The sequence below is a fragment of the Microcebus murinus genome, chromosome 16, assembly GCF_040939455.1.
Source record: "Microcebus murinus isolate Inina chromosome 16, M.murinus_Inina_mat1.0, whole genome shotgun sequence".
Classification (NCBI taxonomy): domain Eukaryota; kingdom Metazoa; phylum Chordata; class Mammalia; order Primates; family Cheirogaleidae; genus Microcebus; species Microcebus murinus.
The window spans coordinates 337,989-360,141 of record NC_134119.1 but is presented as its reverse complement, the minus strand read 5'-3'; the positions used below and the strand labels follow the sequence as shown (position 1 = coordinate 360,141).

Here is a 22,153-nt window from a genome sequence, read left to right as displayed (position 1 = left end):
TCAGTAATGGATGCTAGAAATAGAACAAAAGAGAGTCCCCAAGTAGACCTCACACATGGAATTTTTGCAATAAGCCAGAGGTACCCTGCAGGTCCCAGGGAAAGATGGACTGTTCTGTGAGTGCTCTCGGGACTTGGGGCAGTGGGTGTTACTCAGACAAATGGAAGCTGGTCTGTATCTCTTGCTTTTCCAGATCAGCTCCCAATAAAGCAGATTCCCTGTGGGTGAGAAAATATTAGGAGAGACCTTAGGATCAGGAAGGATTTCTTGAACAGAAAAGGTGGGGGGCGGCCTTTAATCCTAGCACTTTGGGAGACTGAAGTGGGAGAATTGCTTGAGGCCACAAGTTCAAGGCTGTAGTGGGCTATGATGGTGCCACTGCACCCCAGCTTGGCTAGCAAAAGCTACCATGCCCAGCTAATTTTTTTTCAGTAGAGATGAGCTTTCACCATGTTACCCAGGCTGGTTCGAAATCATGTCAAGCAATCCTCCCACCTTGGCCTCCCAAAGTGCTGGGATTATAGATGTGAGCCACAATGCCCGGCCTTTTTATTTTTTAGATGAATGTAAGTATGTACTTCACAAAACTAGATAAAAAAAAAAAGAAAGAATTTTAAAAAAAGAACATAAGTAAAATTGACCTTTTTTTGATGTGCACTTCTCTGAGTTTTAATATATGTAGATTTAAGTAACCATCACATAGGATACAGAACAGTGTCATCAACTGCCCCTCCTCTACTGACCCCCGGCTAATCTGTTCTCTGTTGCCACAGTTATGCATTCTTGAGAATGTCTCACAAATGGGATCATAGAGTGTCTGGCCCTTTGAAACTAGCTTCTTTCCCTCAGTGTAACTTCTGCAGAGTCATCCAAGGAGTGTGGGGCTTCTGTGGTTGGTTTATCCATTCACTAGTTGGAGGACATTTGTGTTGTTTCTGGATTTTGGTGGTTACAAAAATTCATACACAGGTTTTTTGTGTGAACGTTCGTTTTCCTTTCTCTTGGATAGACACTTAGAAGTGGGATTGCTGGGTCATGTAGTAAGTCTATTTTTAACTTTATAAGAAACTTCCAGACTTTTCCAGAGCAGCTGAATGAAGCATTTTGCATTCCCACTAGCAGTGCTGCTGTTCATCCTCACTGGCACTTGGTGCTGTCTGGTTTTTTTTTTTTTTTTTTTTTTTTTTTTTGTTGCCCAGGCTAGAGTGAGTGCCGTGGCGTCAGCCTAGCTCACAGCAACTTCAAACTCCTGGGCTCAGGCAATCCTCCTGCCTCAGCCTCCCAAGTAGCTGGGACTACAGGCATTCGCCACCATGCCCGGCTAATTTTTTGTATATATTATTAGTTGGCCAATTAATTTCTTTCTATTTATAGTAGAGACGGGGTCTCGCTCTTGCTCAGGCTGGTTTCGAACTCCTGACCTCGAGCAATCCGCCCGCCTCGGCCTCCCAAAGAGCTAGGATTACAGGCATGAGCCACCACGCCCGGCCTTGTCTGGGGTTTTTTAAAGCAATTCTAATAGGTGTATAGTAGTGTCTCCTTTTGGTTTTGCCTTGCATTTCCCAAGTGAGTGGAGACGCTGAGTATCTTCTCATGTGCTTACTCCCTGCAGCAGCGGTTGCCCACTGTGGCTCATGCTCTGCCGGCCACCCCGCACCAGCTGCTCAGGGATGCTCAGAGCAACCTTGCTCATAAGGAGACCTGGGAACAGCCCAGTGCCCTTCAGTGGAAGAACAGATTGATAAGCTGTGGTCTGCACTCAATGGAGTGTGACCACAACTGGAAATGAATGAATTATTGCTACATCTCCCAACTTGGATGAATTTTAGAAACACCTACAATCCCAGCTGCCAGAGATGGGGGAGGCTAAGGCGGGAGGATTGCTTGAGCCAGGATTTAAGACCTGCCCCCGACCCCCCCACCCCTGACAACATAGTGAGACCCTTATCTCTTAAAAAAAATTAAAACTAAATAGTGTTTAGGGATATACATATGAGGTCATGTTTTTTAAAAGCAAGAGAGTAATAAACATTAAATTCAAGGTGGTCTATACAGGAGAACACAGGGAGCTTCCAAGTTATTGTTAATTTTCTAGTTTCTAAATTGGGGGTGGGATCATGGTGTTTATCACTGTGCATTATAACTTCTTTCTGTCTTTCACATATTACATAATGAAATATTTAAAAGAGAACAAAATACCATTTTGAGAAGCAGTCTTCAGGAGAGCCTTGGTGAACTCGTACAGTCTTAGAGATGTTGAATTCAGAGAGGCGACAGAATTTATTAAAGTGGATAAAGTGAAAATTGTAGCCTATGATAGTAAAAATACTGGCTTTAGGCCGGGCACAGTGGCTCACACCTGTAATCCTAGCACTCTGGGAGGCTGAGGCGGGTAGATCGCTCGAGGTCAGGAGTTCAAAACCAGCCTGAGCAAGAGCGAGACCCCATCTCTACTAAAAAATAGAAAGATATTAATTGGCCAACTAGAAATATATAAAAAAAATTAGCCGGCATGGTGGCACATGCCTGTAGTCCCAGCTACTCGGGAGGCTGAGGCAGGAGGATCACTTGAGCCCAGGAGTTTGAGGTTGCTGTGAACGAGGCTGATGCCATGGCACTCTAGCCTGGGCAACAGAGTGAGACTCTGTCTCAAAAAAAAAAAAAATACTAGCTTTAATACTGCAAAATAAATAGGAAAAAAATGGCTCTTTAATGCCATGTTATGTATTGATTTTTAAAAGAAGCATAGAAGAAACTTTTTAAAAATTTATTCTAGCATTGCAGAAATGATTACACTGTGCTATATCAGAGAATTCCAGTAGAAAGAAGCTTATAACTCTGTAGCCTCATATATTATTTTTGTTATACAGCAAGAGAAAACATAACTTTTTTGGTTTCTCTCTTTTTTTTTTTTTTGAGACAGGGTTCCACCCTGTCACCCAGGCCGGAATGCAGTATCACAGTTATAGCTCACTAGCCTCTAACTCCTGGGTTCAAATGATCCTCCTGTTTCAGCTGAGTAGCCAGGGCTACAGGCACTAGTCGTCACATCTGACTATTTTCTCTTATTTTTTGTAGTGATGGGATGGTCTTGACTATGTTGACCAAGCTGGTCTTGAACTCATGGCCTCAAGCAATCCTCCTGCCTTGGCCTCCCAAAGTGCTGGAATTACAGATGTGAGCCACTGTGTATGGCATAGAAGGCCAATTTAAATAATGTTCATAGTAGTAGTGTACTGTTTTCTTACAGGGCCAGCAGGCCTTATCTTAGTTTTTGTGCCTGTTGAGAGCAGCTACAGACAGTATAGAAACAAATTGCTGTGTCCCAATGAAAGTTTATTTGTAAAAAACAGGTAGCCTGTTCTAGAAGATTAGAGAATTTTATGTTTCACTTGATTTTCTTGTATCTAATTTGCTTTGAGAACAAATAACCTTAATTATAACAGTTTCTTTTCTTTTTACTGCAGGTAAAATTGACATACAGTGAAATGCACAGATCTTAACTGAGAATTTCAGTGAGTTTTGTATATGTATACATTTATGAAATCACTACCCCAATTAAGTTATAGGGTAGTTCTTTTCTTTCCTTTTTTTTTTTTTTTTTTTAGACAGGATCTCACTATGTGAGATCTTGAACTCCTGGGCTCAAGCTATCCTCCTGCCTTGGTCTCCCAAGGAGCTGGGATTATAGGTTCGTGCCACTGTGCGAGGCTAAGTTATAGGATATTTTTATCAAGGTAGATTTTCCTTCACCACTCTTAAACAGTCACTTTAGTGATTTATATTGCGATAGATTATTTTTCCTGTTAATCTTTGTATAGATGGAGTAATTTTGTATCTGGTTTGCTTTCATTAACATAATATGTTTGAGATCTGTGTTATTGCTTGTGTATGTCATTCCTTTTATTGGTGAATGGTAGTCAGTTCTGTTGGTGGCCATTTGGGTAATTTCTCCACTTAGACCTAATACTGTACCAGTTCCCGTAAAACCCAGAGACTTCGGATCATCAGTCTGTCGCCTCGCTAGAGGAGCCCTGAGTGTTATGTCACTTGCATTGTATACCCCAAAGCCAGTGTTGGTAATTTTTGCTTTAAACCATCCTATGTATTTAAGAAAAAAGAAAAAAAAGGTCTTTTGCCTAGATTTGCCCTTTCCAGTGGTCTTCGTTCCCTTCTGAAAATCTGGATTTGTATGTGGTACCATTTACCTTCAGCTCAGATAACTTTCTTTGGCATTTCTTGTATTTTAACCACTTTGGTACCAGTGTCGACTATAGTCAGCAGCCACAGATGAACACACATAGCTGAGCGTCCGTCAACTTTAGCTGACAGCCGTGATATGGCTTTTCTAATTTTTCATTTATCAAAATAAAATTGTGAACATTTAAAAATAACATGATGAAAACATATATGTATATGGTACCTATTCTGATTTACATTACAAGTAAAGCTTCCTGTAAAGTAAAAGAAGCTTTCAGTGCTTTAAAGCTTTCCTCATCACACAAGAGCAAAACGGATTCGTCATTAATGCACAGCAGAAACTATTGGGCAGACTATGAGTGCCGGCTGTGGGCAAGGTTTCACGGCCGGTGAGCGCTGTACCAAAGTGATTAAGTCTTTGTGATGGGTTTTTCTAGCTTCTGGTTATCTAAAAATGCCCTTATTTCACCTTTGTTTCTTTTCTTTTCTTTTTTTTTTTTTTTTTTTGAGACAGAGTCTCGCTTTGTTGCACAGGCTAGAGTGAGTGCCGTAGCATCAGCCTAGCTCACAGCAACCTCCAACTCCTGGGCTCAAGCAATCCTCCTGCCTCAGCCTCCCGAGTAGCTGGGACTACAGGCATGCGCCGCCATGCCCGGCTAATTTTTTTCTACATATATTAGTTGGCCAATTAATTTCTTTCTATTTATAGTAGAGACGGGGTCTCACTCTTGCTCAGGCTGGTTTTGAACTCCTGACCTCGAGCAATCCGCCCGCCTCGGCCTCCCAGAGTGCTAGGATTACAGGCGTGAGCCACCGTGCCTGGCTCAGCTTTGTTTCTGTAGGATGTTTTTGCTGGAAATAGAATTCTGGTTTTTTGTTTGTTTTTTTAAATTTTATTGTGTATACTTAAGGTATGCACCTGATGTTACAGGATACATAGATAGTAAGATGGTTACCATAGGGCAAGCGAACAACTTAACATAGCAATCATCTCACATAGTTAACCAGTTGTTAACCCTGTGTGGCAAAAGCAGCTACAATCTACTCATTTACTAAAAATCCTGAATACAATACATTACTATATAGTGAATCTCCTTGATTTATTTTGAAATGTTAAATCCAGCTTGCAATCCTGGAATCATTACTTAATCATGATGTATATAACTTTTTCTATATTGTTAGATTCAATATGTTAATATTTTGTTAAAGATTTTTGCATCCATGTTTATCAGGGACTTTTTTTTTTGAAACAGGGTCTCACTCTGTCACCCTGGCTAGAGTGCAGTGGCGTCATCACAGCTAACTGCAACCTCAAACTCCTGGGCTCAAGTAATCCTCCTGCCTCAGCTTCCCAAGTAGGTGGGACTATAATCATATGCCACCGGGCCTGGCTAATTTTTGTATTTTTTGTAGAGATGGGGTCTTGCTGTGTTGCTCAGGGTGGGTGGAGATTTTTTTATCGCAAATTTAGTTTTATTAATAGATATAGGGCTATTCAGATTTTCTATTTCATTCTGTTTTTTAAAAAGTTTTTTAAAAATTATGGGTACGTAATAGTTATATATTTATAGGGTATGTGTGATATTTTGATAAAGTTTACCCTGTCTTACTGATAATTATAGTCCATTCTATGTCAATTTTGGTAAAATTTTCAAGGCATTTATCTATTTCTTCTAACTTTTCTAATTTCTTGGCATGAAGTTCATGATATTCTTTCATCTTTTTCATGCCTCTAGGATCTGTAGTGATGAACCCTCTTTCCTCATGTTGCTGATGTCTGTTCTCTTTTTCTTGGTCTGTCTGGCTAGTTGTTGATCAATTTTTTTTGTTGTTTCAGAAGAACTAACTTTAGGCTTTGTTAAATTTCTCTGTTGTTTGTTTTCTATTTCATTTGTTGCTGTTCTTTATTATTTCCTTCCTTCCATTTTGGGGGGGTTTATTTTGCTATTTTGTAGCATCATGAAGTGGAACCTTAGGTCTTGATGAATGTTTTGTGCAGTGTTGGCCAGGAAAACAACTAATGTCTTTCTCTGTCTCTACTGTCTCTACCTACCTTTTCAAAGGAGATTTGTTATGAGGAGTTGGCTCATGTGATCCTGGAGTCTGCAGGCTGGGGACTGAGAAAAAGTTGGGGGGTAATCCCAGTCCCAGGGCAGGAGAAGATAGTGCCACAGCTTAGCCTGGTTTGTGTGTGTGAGAGGGAGGAGTGTGTGTGCGAGAGGGAGGGGTATGTGTGAGAGGGGGCATGTGTGTGTGAGGGAGGGGTGTGAGAGGGACGTGTGTGTGTGAGAGGGGTCATGTGTAAGGGAGGTGTGTGTGTGAGAGGGAGGTGTGTGTGAGGGGCGTGTGTGTGTGTGTGTGTGAGGGAAGGTGTGTGTGAGAGGGAGGTGTGTGGGGGGGCGTGTGTGTGTGAGAGAGGGAGGGGGGCATGTATGTGGGGGTGTGTGAGAGGGAGGGGTGTGTGAGAGGGAGGTAGGTGTGTGTGTATGAGAGAGGGAGGTGTGTGTGTGGGAGAGGGAGGGGTGTGTGGGAGAGGAAGTATATGTGAGGGAGGTGTGTATGTGTAAGAGAGGGTGGTGTGTGTGGGAGAGGTGTGTATGTGTGAGAGAGGGTGGTGTGTGTGAGAGAGGGTGGTGTGTGTGAGAGAGGGTGGTGTGTGTGAGAGAGGGTAGTGTGTGTGAGAGAGGGAGGAGTGTGTGAGAGGGAGGTGTGTGTGAGAGAGGGAGTGTATGTGAGGGAGGTGTGTATGTGTAAGAGAGGGTGGTGTATGTTGTGAGAGGGAAGTGTGTGTGAGAGAGAGGGAGGTGTGTGAGAGAGGGGGGTGCGTGTGAGAGAGGGAGGTGTGTGTGAGAGAGAGGGAGGTGTGTGTGAGAGAGGAGGGAGGTGTGTGTGTGGGAGAGGGAGGGGTGTGTCTGAGGGAGGAGTGTGTGAGAGGGAGGTGTGTGTGTGAGAGGAGAGATGTATGTGAGAGATAGGTGTGTGTGAGAGGAAGGTGTGTACGCGTAAGAGAGGGTGGTGTATGTGTGAGAGGGAGGTGTGTGAGAGAGGGGGGTGTGTGTGAGAGAGGGAGGTATGTGAGAGAGAGAGGTGTGTGTGAGAGAGGGGGGGTGTGTGAGAGAGGGAGGTGTGTGTGTGAGAGGAGGGAGGGGTGTGTCTGAGGGAGGAGTGTGTGAGAGGGAGGTGTGTGTGTGAGAGGAGAGATGTGTGTGAGAGAGGAAGGTGTGTGAGAGGGAGGTGTGTGTGTGAGAGGAGAGATGTGTGTGAGAGATAGGTATGTGAGAGAGGAGGGAGGTGTGTGAGAGAGGGAGGGGTGTGTCTGAGGGAGGAGTGTGTGAGAGGAGAGATGTGTGTGAGAGATAGGTGTGTGTGAGAGGAAGATGTGTGAGAGGGAGGAGTGTGTGTGAGGGAGGGAGGAGTGTGTGTGTGAGAGGGAGGGGGTGTGTGGGAGAGGGAGGGGGTGTATGTGGGAGAGGGAGGGTGTGGGGGGGCAGGTGTGAGGGAGGGTGTGGGGGGAGGGGAGAGGGAGGGGTGTGTGTGGGGGGGGATGGGTGTGAGAGAGAAGCGGGTATGTGAGTAATCCCAGTCCAAGGACAGGAGCAGAACAGTGTTGCAGCTTATCCTGACAGGCAGGAAGAAGGAACAGGCAAGTTCCTCCTCCTCTACCTCTTCTTTTTATTCCCTACCCCCAAGGATCCAGGGATTGAATGAGGCTCACCATGTTGGGGAGGGCAGTCTACTTCACTGAGTCCACAAGTTCCAGAAACCTCCTCACAGACAAATGCAGAAATAATGTTTAATCGGGGCACCCAGTGGCACAGTCAAGGTGCCACATAAAATTAACCATCACATATGTTGTATTTTATTATTCAATTTAATATATTTTCTCGGCGACTTCCGGGGCCCCCGCTCTTGGGGCCCCAGAACCTCGTCCACGAGTGTATAATAAAGCCACGTGGTTTGATCCCCCTAAAAAAAATATATATATATATATATATATATTTTTTTTTTTCTAGCTGAGCTCAGTGGCATACACCTGTAGTCCCAGCTAATCTGGAAGCTGAGGTGGGAGGATCACTTGAGCCCAGGAGTTCAAGAGAGGTGTGATCAGGCCACTGCACTCCAGCCTAAGCAACAGAGGGAGACCCTGTCTCTTAAAAAAACAAAAATTATAATTTCCCTTGTGTTTTCTTCTTTGGGCTACATGGTTATTTAGAAGTATGTAGAAGAAGTATGTTGTTTAATATAAAAATTTATTGGAATCTCTCTTAAGGCCCAGCATGTGGTATGTCTTGGTCGGTGTACAGTGTGTGCTTAAAAAGAGTGTCTCTTTTGTAGATGTTGGTGTTCTGTGACTGTCAGTTGGGTCATGGTGGTTTGAGAGTGTGGTTTTATCTTTTTTTGTTTGTTTGTTTCTTTCTTGTCTCTAAAGACAGGGTCTTATGGTGCTTAGGCTGGTGTTGAACCCCTGAGCTGCAGCTGTCCTCCCGCCTTGGCCTCCCAGAAAGCTAGGATTACAGGCATGAGCCACCGCACCCGGCCAACGGTGTGGTTTTAAATCATCAGTATTTTTCGTGATTGTTTTTTTTTTTTATGTCTGTTGATTTCTGAAGAAAGTATTAAAATTAGAGTTGAGTATTACATTTTTATCTATTCTGACAATCCCTGACTTTAAGAGTTTCATTTTCATTTATCTTTTAACTTTTTAGCTATACCTCTTCTTATTTTTTATGTAGGGGTTGCTCTAGGTATTAAAATACATACCTTTACACTCTGGGAGGCCAAGGCAGGAGGATCGCTCAAGGTCAGGAGTTTGAGACCAGCTTATGCAAGAGTGAGACCCTGTCTCTACTAAAAATAGAAAGAAATTATCTGGACCACTAAAAATATGTATAGAAAAAATTATCCGGGCATGGTGGCACATGCCTGTAGTCCCAGCTACCTGGGAGGCTGAGGCAGAAGGATCGCTTGAGCCCAGGAATTTGAGGTTTCTGTGAGCTAGGCTGACGCCATGGCACTCTAGCCCGGGCAACAGAGTGAGACTCTGTCTCAATAAAAAAGAAAAAATACATATCTTTAATTTTTCAGGATCTGCTTAGGGTAGCAATATTGTAGTTTGTCATGTCCCGTGTAGGGTGGGACTGCTCCTCCACATGCCCATACACTCTGGGGTCTATCTGTAAATATTATAAACCCCACAAGATAGTGTTTTGATTTTTGCTTTGAACAGTCTTATGGGATAAAGTCCATCAGCTCCACACTTGATATTTTCATCTATACTTGTTGATAATTTTTTTTTTTGAGACAGAGTCTCGCTTTGTTGCCCAGGCTAGAGTGAGTGCCGTGGCGTCAGCCTAGCTCATAGCAACCTCAAACTCCTGGACTCAAGCAATCCTCCTGCCTCAGCCTCCTGAATAGCTGTGACTACAGGCATCTGCCACCATGTCCAGCTAATTTTTTCCTATATATATATTAGTTGGCCAGTTAATTTATTTCTATTTATGGTAGAGACAGAGTCTTGCTCTTGCTTGGGTTTCGAACTCCTGCCCTCAAGCAATCCGCCTGCCTCGGCCTCCCAGAGTGCTAGGATTACAGGCATGAGCCACCGCGCCAGACTGATGATTTAAAAAAAATTTTTTTTTGTAGATTAGCCTAACATGGCAGACCAGAGACAGCGCTCACTCTCTACCTCGGGGGACTCACTATACCACGTTCTTGGGCTGGACAAGAATGCAACCTCAGATGACATCAAAAAGTCCTATCGGTAAGAGGCCATGCATAGGCCACCATGTTCCCTTAGAAGGACAAAGAAGCCCTCCTTTGGTTTAGTCAGCATTTTACCAAGAACTACTGCTGGTACTTTTTCCTGGAGGACTTGGTATTCAACTGGTGACGGTTCTGTTGCATCTTTGTGTGCATAGTGCGCTCCTTATAGCCTGAAATGGTTACATTAATGCTCTCTTGGGGACAGAAAATAGCATTCTGTAGATCTTACAGACTGCCCACACTTCCTCAGGGAGTCAGGGTTTGGTGCGAGCAGAGCTTTGGAATGGCTGCAGGAGTTACTTGTTTTAACACAGTGATGACAGAGTCTCTTTGCTCTGTTGTGTTCTTCCAGTTGAACTTGAAGAACTTAACTCTCAGGTATAATTGCATTTAGTGACCTGTAAGAGACAGACGTCATCATTAATCCAGATAATTCAATTAGTCCTCCTTTGTGTACTTTGCTATGAAACGTACTGAAGTTAAAATGCTGTCATTACACTTGATGTGCTCACCAGCACCTTTGACAGTGTGCAGTTAGCCAGCTGGGACACCAGCGCTCAGCCGTGGGGTTTGTCTTTGCACTGTTGAGCTTACCGGGCCCAGACCCTCACTCACCTCGGGCCCTCTGTGGGTGGGTCAGGGTGAGGGGGGGTTGCCCTGAAACGACCCTGACGTTCCGGAACTCTGGACAGCTGGAAAGTGGGGTGGCGATGGGTAAATATTTTTTCCACTGGGCCCTCCAGTGGGTAAGTGTAAAACTGGAAACCAAGATACAGCCAGGAAATGATTTTGGTTTGCAGGAAACTTGCCTTGAAATATCACCCTGACAAGAACCCTGATAACCCAGAGGCAGCAGACAAGTTTAAGGAGATCAACAACGCCCACGCCATCCTGACAGACGCCACAAAAAGAAACATCTACGACAAGTACGGCTCCCTGGGGCTCTACGTGGCGGAGCAGTTTGGGGAGGAGAACGTGAACACCTACTTTGTGCTGTCCAGTTGGTGGGCCAAGGTGAGCAGCAGGTGGTGACCTGCCTGCTGGAACTTCAGACCTGAAGGACCAGTGCATTTGATTCAAACACTTCACCTCCTGAGAAATGGCTTCTTTCTCCTTGTCCTGTGGTGGGTGAGGGTCCTTGACTGGCTGGTGGCCCGTGGTCACGATCAAAGTGCGCAGGATGCAGAGCGAGGTCTGCACAAGCCCATCGTGTAACACAATGTTCTTTCATAAGTGACTCCAGGTTCTTAAAAGGATGGGTAAAAGCCTTCATTTCTTATTAGCATTTCTTCGCTTCCTTATTTTATTCCCATTGTGGATCTCACGTAAGGCCAAAGGGTGTGAGTTATCCCGTGGCTGCAGGAAGCCCAGTTCTGGCTTTTACTTGTCAGCTGTGATTCCCACCTTTAAACATTTTTCTTTAAGCAACTGATGTCTTTCTGTCTCTCCTATTCAGTTCTTTCTTTATACTCATCTGGAAAACAATGCTCTTGGCGAGAAATGCGCCACGGCCTGCCGGTGGTCTCGGCAGCCGTGCAACGCCAGCCTCTTGTCTCCCTAGGCCCTGTTTGTCTTCTGTGGCCTCCTCACGTGCTGCTACTGCTGCTGCTGCCTGTGCTGCTGCTTCAACTGCTGCTGCGGGAAGTGTAAGCCCAAAGCACCCGAGGGCGAGGAGACGGAGTTCTACGTGTCCCCCGAGGACCTGGAGGCACAACTGCAGTCGGACGAGAGGGGTGAGTGCCTGTCCCAGGACCCGCGTGCGTGCGTGCGTGGGGTGGAGCCAGCACGGGCCCTGAACGCTGTCAACCTGTCTTGTCAAACAGGAGGGCACTGACACTGTGCCGCGAGTGTTTGTGTGGCAGCTGGGACTGTTGAGGTGTGAACATGGACCCTGGAGGTAAAGCAGGCGCAGAGGGCTGTCCCCACCCGTGACCTGCGGTAGCCATAGATCCCAGGGGCAGAGGCGGGGCGGGTGGCAAGCAGGCGGGCAGGGGCTGAGGGCCAAGGGCTGGCGGTGACTGGAGGTGCCTGAGGAAGCCGTATCGGGTGGAGGTCAGCGAGGAGCCTCTCCTGTGGAGCATCTGCCCAGGTGACCGGACATCATGTGCAGGACGGTGTTGACGGGCATGGCCAGGCGGCTGCCCTCCTGCAGTGCCCGTGTCTGCCACACAGGACGGTGTTGACGGGCACGGCCAGGCGGCTGCCCTCCTGCAGTGCCCGTGTGTCTTGCTTTTCAGAGGCCACAGACACGCCGATCGTCATACAGCCAGCGTCTGCCACCGAGACCACCCAGCTCACGGCCGACTCCCACCCCAGCTACCACACTGACGGGTTCAACTAAGTCCAGGAGAAGCCGTGGTCACAGGCGATCAGCGCCTGGCCACCCCAACCTTAGAATCATGAACTGTAGTCACAGACATGGGGAGGCTGCTGCCTGCCTGCCGCGGCTGCGCTGGGCCCCTCCCGCCACCTCCACGCCCGCCCAGCATCGACCCTTGACCCACGAAGTGCGTAGCATGCAGTATTTAAAGCAGTGTAGCTACGGTCTTCTTCTGTTTTTCCTTTTTTAATAGCATGTATGGGGTTATGTTCCATGTCTGTGTTGTGGATGTGCGTGGCACGGCCGTGTCACCCGGACGGTGGAGCTGCCTGGGGGCTCTCGGTCAGGTCGGTCCGCTGAGGGTTGATCGCAGCCGCCAGGTGCTGCCCGGCCAGGTGGGCAAGGAAAGGAAGGAGCTGCCCCCTCCTGCCCTGTGTTCTCGGCAGCTGGAGGCAGGAGCCACCTGGCGGGGCTGCGTCTCTGCGTCGGCCGCAGGGTCTGGTCTGCGCTCTGTGCTCCCCAGCCCCAAGGCCTCGCAAAGTTTTGATGTCACCTGCCAGGGAAGGGCTGGGCCACGTCCTCCCGGGTACCACCAGCATCCTCCTCCGTTCCACGTGTTTGTGTCGGGCACGGTTTACGTGGGATCTCTTCGCCTTGTTGACAGGGCCTCGCGGTGGGATTTTTCCTGTGGGTAAATCTGTTGTGGAAGGAGTAGGCGGGGCCCTTCTGAGACTGAAGCCACGTTCTCTGCACGGTGTTTCTAGCCTGAGTCTCCTTGTCACAGGGACTGTGAGGCTCCTGTCCTTGGAGCTGTGTCCTTCGCCAGTGTGTGGAAGGTCGTTTGCGTCCCTGCCCCTTCCCAGGCAGCGAGCTGGCTTGTCAGGGCCATGTGTCCCCTCCCTCTCCCTGGGTCATCCTCCACATTCCTTCAAGCCACCTGTCCTTTTTGTAATAAATCCTTTCTGGACCTTTAGAACCACAAATGGTAGGACCAATCTGATCAGTCACAGTCAGAGGGACTATGAGTTCTGGTGTGGGGCACGGCTGCCTGTACCCTGCCCTGGCGACTGTGTTGGCCAGAGCTCCCCGACGCCACTCGCCTTCGCCCGTCCCCGACGATCAGGCGGGACTAGAGATGCTGGGTCCCCGAAGGATGGGCTGGCTGGACCAAAGGTCCCTCAGCTACGGGAGGGTTGGGCTCCAGAGAGGCCAGTAGCTAGGCCGAGGGGCTCGGAGCTGCCCCCGCCCTGGCCCCGGAGCAGAGTCCGGGGGCTGGTGTCTGCAGCACTTGCCGCTGGCTGCACCGAGTGTCTTCCGAACTTGCAGTGGAGATGGAGGCAAGGACCAGGCTGTGCCTCTGCTGGCCTGGCTGGGCCAAACCAGAGAGTGGTCCCGAAGCCCACTCCTCCCGCCCACCTGCCGGCTCCGCCCCCCAGGACTGTGAGAGGACTGTCAGGAAGGTGCTGCCCGAGGGGGGGCCCAGTGGGCCCTGAGCTGGCTGCCAGCACCAGGTCCTGGGGCAGCTTGTTCCATTTTGCTTTGCTTTTTACTCATTAAAATGATCATGAAGACTTTCGGTGAGAGGGAAGATATGCACTGCACTACGTTATTAAGTTAGAAATAATTTGTTAAAAATCAAACCTCTCATTGTTTTACCCATCCTGGAGCAAGGGAGGAGGCGAGATAACAGGGAACCTCCTCTGCTGACCCCAGAGGATTCCATCTGCGGTCCTGCCGCAGCCTTGGTGATTGTTCCAGAGACAGCTTAGGAAGTGAGTTGCTTTCCCCGGAATGGCCGAGAGCCAGGCTCCACCTGGCCTTCGGGGGTCTGCACGCAGCTCTGTGGCTGGAGCACGCCCAGGCCCTTTCACTGTCTAGTGGGCCCCGTGCCAGGTGGCCTCCCAGTTCCAGAACCCACTGACTGCTCCTCTGAGTCGCACAGCTCCCCGGCAGCGGGTATAGCAGAAAAGAGCAGCAGGTCTGGAAGTTTTCGAAAGCCAGGCCCCTGTGTAATTTGTGAAAACTAAATATAAATCAAGGATGGCCGTGACAACAGTTCTCATGGTGATGACCGTTACCACAGTGGAATCCAGACAGCCAGGGCCTGGGGCTCTTCCCACCAACTGACCCTGAGGCAAAGCCCCTTTTCCATGTTTCACTCCATCGGTTATAAGGCTTTGTGTTTTGATTCAAGGAAACAGATCTCCCCGGTTTCATTTCCCTTTCTCTTGAGTGGACTGTTTGTTTCCCTTTTAATAAACAGAGCTGGTGTGTCTGAGGGGCAGCTTGAGCCCCTTCCTGTTGACCTGCTACCTGGCCAGGACGCCCTGCAGCGCCCAGCACCTCTGCCTGATCATGGTCGGGACAGGAGCACCCCAGCCCCACTCTGGGCTGCGGGTGGCGTGGCCGGCGTGTTGCCAGGGGAGTGTTGGGGTGGGTGTGTGCTGAAGACCCTCCAGTTGTGAGGAGCGGTCCCTCCACGGTAGCTGCTGATGTGTAGGTTTCCGTTCCCACTCAGTGACGTGGGCTTTTCTTGTCTTCCTTTTCGCTTTATTTCTAAATTGCTTTAGATATTACTGCTTAATGTTTGTGAACTTCCCTAGTTCTCTGATGTTCAGTCAATGCAGCCAACACCCAATGGGGACCTTTTAGAGAAAAAACCCAAGTGTGCGTGGTTGGCAGGAGGCTTTGTCTCCTTGTTATCAGTTGCTGGACTTGGCCCAAGGGTCCAGTCCAGGAAAGGGCCCATAGAGCAGTCAGGACTGTCCTCAGAGGTTCTGACCAGTAGCAGTGCCGTTGTCCTGCGGGGCCCGTGGCAGTCTGTTCCGGGTGAGCCTCGTGCTGGGACTTCTCTCCATGCAGCTGGTGGTCTGGGAGGTGCCCGCTTCCCCGCACCAGACGAGGTTGGCGCTAGCGGGTAGAGCACAGGGTGGGTCCTGTCCATCCTCTCCTGGCTCTGGGTGCACCTGCTGCAGGGGGGCTCCTAAGGGTATAAAAAGCGACTGATCTCATTCCTGTCCCCGTGTTCTGAGCTGTGCGCCGTGTGGCACAGGACTGACCTGTTGTTTTGGTTGTGAGTCATCCTCCTGTGGAATTGGCAAAAGCTACTTTATTACTGTCCGTACAAGCACGGTTTGCGTTGTCACATACTGTGAGTGTGGGCTGTGGTATGTGTCCGTGTGTGTACATATGTGTATATGTATATAACACGCAGCAGGTGTGTCATGCTGCTGTCTGGCAGTGAAGCAACAAGTACAATAAAAGTTGGCTCTAAAATGGCCTCTGGTTTCTTGGCAAGTTGGACAGGGACTGGGTCTCCCCGCGGCAGGCACACAGAAGGAAACGCCTCAGCCGTGGTGTGCAGGGAGCGGTGAGGGTGACTGTCACGAACACATGCCCATCCCTGGGGGCTGTCATCCTCACCTGGTCCACAGGTGTGTGTCCCCCTGTGAATCTAAGTGGTGACTGGAAACCCTTCCCTCCCTGGAGGCATCAAACCAGTTTTCCAAGCAGCAGATACAGTGGGGGGGAAGCTGCCTGTAGGGCAGGCTGGGAAGGCCCCGCCCTGGCCCCAGGCCCACCCTGGGAGGGACGGCAGGGGGTCGGAGGCCACCACTGTCCTCCAGGGAAGGGGTCAGGGCTCCTACAGGCAGCACCCGTGGGTAGATTTTATTTTCCTGGAAAATGGGGTTAATGTTTCAAGCCAAATGAGGGGAGGAAGTTTACACTGAAACATAACATACCTTGTTTTTAAAATTAAATACAGATGCATGGAAGCCAATTGTCCATGCACTGGTTTTGTCCTCTTACTGGAATGGACCGTGCTGGGTGCAGGCTGTCAGAGCTCCTGGCCAATCCTGGCTCCCACATGCACATCTAAGGGCCAGGCTGGTGTCGCATGGTGATCGCTGTCTTGTGTGTCTGAATGTTGACCTAAAATAAAGATATCTGTTGTAAAAATAAATGTTTTCACTGCAGACCATGTGCATGTCTTATTCACTGATTTCCTGCAGAATCCTGATTTTGGTGAGTCTCGGATTGAGGGGGCAGCTGACCTTGGGACCCCTCCTGGGCCCCCTGGGGGCTGGGACTTCACTTCCCTCCTGCCTGGTCCAAGTGTGGACCCACCCCCTCCCCTTGGTTCTGTTTTCACTTCCATTTTCTGGATGCCAAGACTGCAGTGACAGAAAGGGACCTGTTGGCTGAGGTTTATAAAGAAGCTGCTGCATCCACATGTTCAGGTACCCTGGGTGGGGCGGGAAGCAGGACAACCCTGGGAAATCTGTTACGGCCAGGACGCCAGGTAGACATGGAGATAGAGCTGCCTGAGGTCAGCAGAGAACACAGGCTCAGCTGCAGTGGTCCCTGCCCCAGAGGTCAGGAGGGGCTGACCGGCCTGTATCAGAGCACTGTGTCCAGATGCCCTCTGCCTCATCCTGCCTCCACCGCCAGCTCAGGACGGACTGTAGGTTCTGGAGCCCTCGGGGGGCATGTGCAGCTCCCAACAGCTGAAGCCCAAGCGGCTTTCTTGGAGCCCGAGGCTGGCTGCCCAGAATAGCTAACACCTTACTCGTGCCCAGTGATGGCCCTGGTGGCCAATCCAAGCCACTGGCTAACAACCCTTGGTTCAGCTAGCTGTCCACCTTGCTGACCTTGCCAGCTCCTACCTGCCTGGGCCTCCGAGAACCCTCCCTGCCACCCTCTTGTGCCTGCTGTTGACCATCTCTGCTGGCCTCAGTTCCAGGAGAGCAGACTGCTGTCCGTGAGCACACAGCACCACTGCAAGCCAGTTCTGGGCCTGAGCCCTCAGCCACACCACAGGCCTCCGTCCTGAGCTGGCGGTGGAGGCAGGATGAGGCAGAGGGCATCTGGACAGCAGTGCTCTGATACAGGCGGGTCAGCCCTCCTGTCCTCTGGGGCAGGGACCACTGCAGCTGAGCCTGTGTTCTTGGCTGACCTTCAGGCAGGTCTGTCTCCATGTCTACCTGGTGTCCTGGCCATAAGAAACAGATCTCCCAGGGTTGTCCTGCTTCCTGCCCTACCAGGGTACCTGGACATGTGGCTGCAGCAGCAGCTTTGCACCAACTGCCTGGACGTCTCCAAGTCAGGGTGACCTACCCTGTGCCCTGACTTCTCAGGGTAGAGTCCATCCTCCCACCCAGCCCTCCAGGAGCCACAGCCACTGGGTATGTTCCGAGATTCCCTTCACCGCAGCACGTGGGCAGGGGGAGGAGCAGGTTAGCCTGGACCCAGTAGGCTCACCTGGATGCAGTGCCGGCTGCAGCCTGGGTGGCTACCCTGGGCCCTTGTGGCTCTTCTGGCAATTTCCCCACCTCTGGGATAAGCGTTGGTCTTGGGCTGCTGCAGGAGCCCCCCCTCTGGTGGGGGCTGTGTCCCTGAGGGTGCTGCTCAGCACGCACTGGGGCCAGCCCGGGCACAGCAGGGACCAACCCGAGGCTCTTGCCCAAGGATCTGGGTGAGGGCAGTAGAGCCCTCCTGAAAGCCCCGGGGGCCCACAGGTCTGTGCGCCCAGTCAGCTGCAGCCGCCACCTCCACACCCCATGACTTGTCTCCTAACGCAGACTGCAGCCACAAGGACCCCTGCTCTCTGGCCTGTGCCCCTCTGGAGCAGGAGTCAGAACCTTTCTGTGCCCTGAGGGCAAGGCAGAAAGTTCTCAGAACTAAAAAGCTAACTTGAAAAATATTTTTGAGGCTGGGCTCGGTGGCTCACACCTGTAATCCTAGCACTCTGGGAGGCCGAGGCAGGCGGATTGCTTGAGGTCAGGAGTTCGAAACCAGCCTGAGCGAGACCCCGTCTCTACCAAAAATAGAAATAAATTAATTGACCAACTAATATATATAGAGAGAAAAAATTAGCCAGGCATGGTGGCGCGTGCCTGTAGTCCCAGCTACTCGGGAGGCTGAGGCAGGAGGATTGCTTGAGCCCAGGAGATTGAGGTTGCTGTGAGCTAGGCTGATGCCGCGGCACTCACTCTAGCCTGGGCAACAAAGTAAGACTCTGTCTCAAAAAAAAAAAAATTAAAATTAAAATATTTTGGGGGAAAAAAGCATAAAAATACTGAGAATAATGTAACAAACACCTTGAAATCTTCTATTCAGACCTAAGAAACACAAAGTATTAATTCAGATTTTCCTTTTTTTTTTTTTTGCAGAAAAAACTATTCACAAAGATTTTCCATTTTTTGAACAAAGTGACAGCATTGAAGGCCAGTCTGCACCCTCTCCCCATTTCCATCCATTTCTGTCCCTAGTTTCAAACCTTGTCTACCAGGGTCAGGTCCCACAAATAATGTGTACCGCTGGCTTGTAAAATTTTACATAAATCACATGCACTGTACTAAGTCACCTGCATTGTCGTTCAATGTAGTTTTTAAAATCAGGCTGGGTGTGGTGGCGCAGGCCTATAGTCCCAGCAGCTTGGGAGGTTGAGGCAGCAGGATCACTTGAGCCCAGCAGTCCAGTTAGTGAACTACGAGGACACCACTGCTCTCCAGCTTGGGCGACAGAGTGAGACCCTGTCGTAGAAAACAAAAAACTCCATGTGGCTCTAGGTCTGGCCTTTAACTGTAACTGCTGTACAGAACGTGCACGTGAATTAATCCTAACTGGCCTTGGTCTACTCGACCACACGGGTTTTTGGGTTTTCACTGTTGAAACAAAGCTGCCAAGCTGCCCCGGGGGTGGGACAAGACTTTCCGCGACTGCTGGGGCCCAACTGCCCTGCGAAGGCGCCTCCCTGTCTGCCTTAGCGCTGTCGCACGTTTCTCGTTTTTCTACATTTTCTTAATTAGGTAGAGTCCACGTTTATTACAATAGTTTCAGTATTTTATATATGGGATTCTTACAGGGAAACAGGAAGCGACACGAGGCCTGGATGATGGACGTTCTGGTGGGCGGCCCGGCCTCCGGCCTCCAGCACCGCCGCCCCCGCCCCTCCCGGCCCGGGGCTGTGCGGCCCTAACCCTAACCGCCTTCCCGCACGGGCGCTGCGTCCTGCGTCCTGGGTCTGGCGCGGGGCGCAGCGCGGGCGGGACCTGAGCACGCCGGGCCGGCGGGGGCGCGGCAGGGTCCGCGGGACGCGCGTGGGCCTCCAGATTTGCCCGAGAAGTGCGCGGGGCGGGCGCCGCCAGCGTCCCCTGTCACCTGCCCGCGCTGCAGCAGGTGGCGCCCCGACCCGGCCCGTGGAGCGCGGCTCCAGCGCCGTCGGTCCCCGCCGCCCGGAAGGACCCGTCGCCGCGGGGAGGCCCGCTGTCCTCAGCCCGCCCGCGCGCCCCTCCAGGCCCCGAGCCCCAGCACGCTTCGGTTTCAGAGGCCCCGGCGCCACCCCAGACGAGGCCCGCGGGCGCCCAGCTCAGCCGCGGACTCCCCAGGGCCCCGCGGTCTCACGCCCCGGCCCCGCGTCCAGGACCCCGAGCGCCCGCTGCCCAGCGCGCTTTCCGCCCGCCCGCGCGTGCGGTCCCTCCACCGGACACGCTCTGGGCTCTGCTCCACTGGCGCGGGAACCGGGCCGGGCGGGACCCGGGAGGGCAGGCGCCGGCCCCGCCCCCGAGCCGCGTGACGCCGGGGCAGGCCAGGCCTCCAGCTGGAAGCCGGTTGGTGGGACGTGCGTGGACCCGCGCCCCTAACTAAGTCCGCCCCGCACTGGCCGCCCCAGTGGATGTCACCACTGAAGTCGCCCTTGCATTCAACCCCGTCGCTCCAGGGCCATCGTCCTGGGTCAGACCCTATATGCGAGCTGCCCTCCTCCTAAGCCCCGCGCGGCCGAGGTCCACGGGCTCCCTTCCACTCCCCACACCTGCTTCCCCGCCGTGTTGCTTAGGACCCTCCGTGGCTCCCCAGCCCTCGACTCGACCTGGAGAGCCTGAGAATGCCATAACCTGCGGGGTCCTCTCTGGCTGCCTCGTGCCTCCCCCATGGTGGGAGCACCTGTCCAGCCCCACAGGTGTTCCTCCTGAAGGCCCTTTTCCCAGGAGTCATCCTGGGGCACGTGGGGCTACAATAGGCAGCGGGGGTGCGGGGGCCCAGGACTCCAGGCAGGTCTGCTGCCTTCTTCCTGACTGCAGGTGGCCCAGCTCGGGAACCAGGTAGGGCACCTGAACCCCAGTCCATCCCGGATTTTCAGACCCTGCTGCTGATAGCATGTGTCACTGTGACAACCACGTGTGCCTTGTGCTGGGGAAAGACCCCATCCCCTGGCACTGGGCACCCCAGGCTTCCCTTCCCACCCACCCAGGGTACCCATCACCCCCTCACGTCAGACTCCGTGGGGAAGGGGCGGCACCTCACGGGCTGACGAACCTGAGATTGACCCTGGAGACTCACCATTCTCAGGTTGGACAGCCCTGGAGGTGCTGCCCGGGGCAGCTGGCAGAGCCGGGGCGGGCAGGCTTCTCCTTGGGGACACTCACACGGACTATCACGGGTTTGCGTCCAGCCCGCCCGGCTCCCTCCTGGGCTCTGAAGAGCACCTCTGGGCCCTGGCCCCGTGTTACTGCTCCCCTCGGCTTCTGCAGGGTGCCCGCCCAGCACCCCTCAGCCTCTGCTGGGTCCAGGGGAGCCCAGATGGCTGGAGGGCAGCACAGGGCTGTCTGGCTGCAGCCCCACATCAGCCCTCCGAGAGTTTCCCAGGGATGGCCCCATCCCTTCCTGGAGAGCATGGCCCAAGCCTCACCCCAGACCCTGCCCACACTGGACACCCCCAATGTATCCAGAAGCTGCCTCGGGGTTTGTTCTCATGCAGGCCTTGGATGCTGGATCCTGGCTCTCTTTCCTCTTTCATAGGACCAGAAAGATCCCAGGGGCTGGAGGAGTTGCCCCTTCCCCCCACTGGCACCCTGAAAACCCTCCCCCAGAGCTATTTGAAAGGTGGCCCACCTCTGACACCCCATGGGGCCCTGGCAGGAAGTGTGCCCAAGAACTCCCCTAAACTGTCACGCAGCCTTGCCAGGCCCTGAGCTGTGCTCCGGTATGGAGACCCCAGCCTGAGGCCTGCCAGCAGTGCCACAGCCTCCACGCAGGTGGGGATCTGAGCCAGGGCTCCAGGCAGGCCTCCACGGACCCTCAGAAGAGGGAGGAAGCTGCCTTCCCCTCTGGGCTGGGGGCTAATTGGAATGGGGGCAGCTGGACCCCTCCTTCCGGCCCTGGGCTGCATCGTGCACGAGTGTGTGTGTGTCTGGGGGTGGATGAGTGCTTTGTGCTGCCGTGCACGCAGTGCATGTGGGGTGTTGGCACACACATGCCTCTCCGGAGTGGATCAGCCCGTTTGGGGCCCTCCCGGGGGCGACCTGGCCCCTGCCAGCTCCTGGCTAACTGCTTCCACCATCCCTCTCCTGGGAAGACCTGGATGAAAGGAGACACCTCCTCCCGGTGCACAGGGCAGGGCCAGGCTGTTGTCGCCCAAGCGTGAGTGAGTGCGGCTAGGGCCCGGAGGGATGGGAGAGGGGTCTACTCACCACAGTAGGGAGGGAAGACCCTCCTGCTGACCTCTGAGCCTACCTTGGTCCTCTGTCCCAGTGGTGGCTGGCTGCCCCCTGGACAAGCCTCCTGTCTTTATCTGCCCGCCTTGGCCTGGCCTCCACCCGGTGACTTCCTGTCCCCACCCCCTCTCAAGCTTTTCCATGACAAGGCCTTGGGGGGGAGGGGAGACCAGGGAAGCAGGAAAGAGGCAAGAGCAGGTCTGGAGGGGCAGAGGAGGGAGTCTGCCTCAGGGTCCCAGCCCATCTGCCCCAGATGAGCCCACGGCCCCCACGAGCACAGGGTGTCACGTGTGCACCATGGACACCTCACCCAGGCAGGCTCTCCATGGCGGGGACGTTTGGGGGTGGCCAGGGAAGTCTATCACCCTTGAGT

General features: G+C 51.9%; 1 protein-coding gene and 1 long non-coding RNA gene across 8 annotated transcripts in view; one reads left to right on the top strand and one right to left on the bottom strand.

The window, feature by feature from the left end:
• DNAJC5 (DnaJ heat shock protein family (Hsp40) member C5) overlaps positions 1-16,260 on the top strand; it is a 29,911-nt gene extending 13,651 nt beyond the window's left edge. Inside the window, exons 2-6 of one of the 5 annotated variants that reach the window (XR_002221826.2) lie at positions 9,844-9,961; positions 10,764-10,977; positions 11,525-11,696; positions 11,787-11,860; positions 12,201-16,260. Coding sequence is in view for 4 of the 5 variants with exons in the window: in XM_076010796.1 (XP_075866911.1) it covers positions 12,830-13,840 (1,011 nt within the window). In the remaining variant the exon portion in view is untranslated. Of the gene's footprint in view, positions 1-3,467; positions 3,516-5,453; positions 5,556-9,843; positions 9,962-10,763; positions 10,978-11,524; positions 11,697-11,786; positions 11,861-12,200 lie in introns of those variants that run through there. The other 4 variants (XM_076010797.1, XM_076010798.1, XM_020281797.2 and 1 more) reach the window with 4 other exon arrangements.
• Positions 15,181-21,869, bottom strand: LOC142876839 (uncharacterized). 3 transcript variants are annotated; one of them, XR_012923655.1, is made up of 4 exons: positions 19,150-19,298; positions 18,651-18,819; positions 16,027-16,216; positions 15,181-15,266 (listed from the first exon to the last, which is right to left on the bottom strand). It is a non-coding gene; the product is annotated as an uncharacterized LOC142876839 (long non-coding RNA). The 3 variants fall into 3 exon arrangements; XR_012923657.1 differs by lacking the exons at positions 18,651-18,819; positions 19,150-19,298 and adding an exon at positions 21,800-21,869; XR_012923656.1 differs by lacking the exon at positions 18,651-18,819 and having other exon boundaries at positions 19,150-19,292.
• Positions 21,870-22,153: the final 284 nt, after the last annotated feature.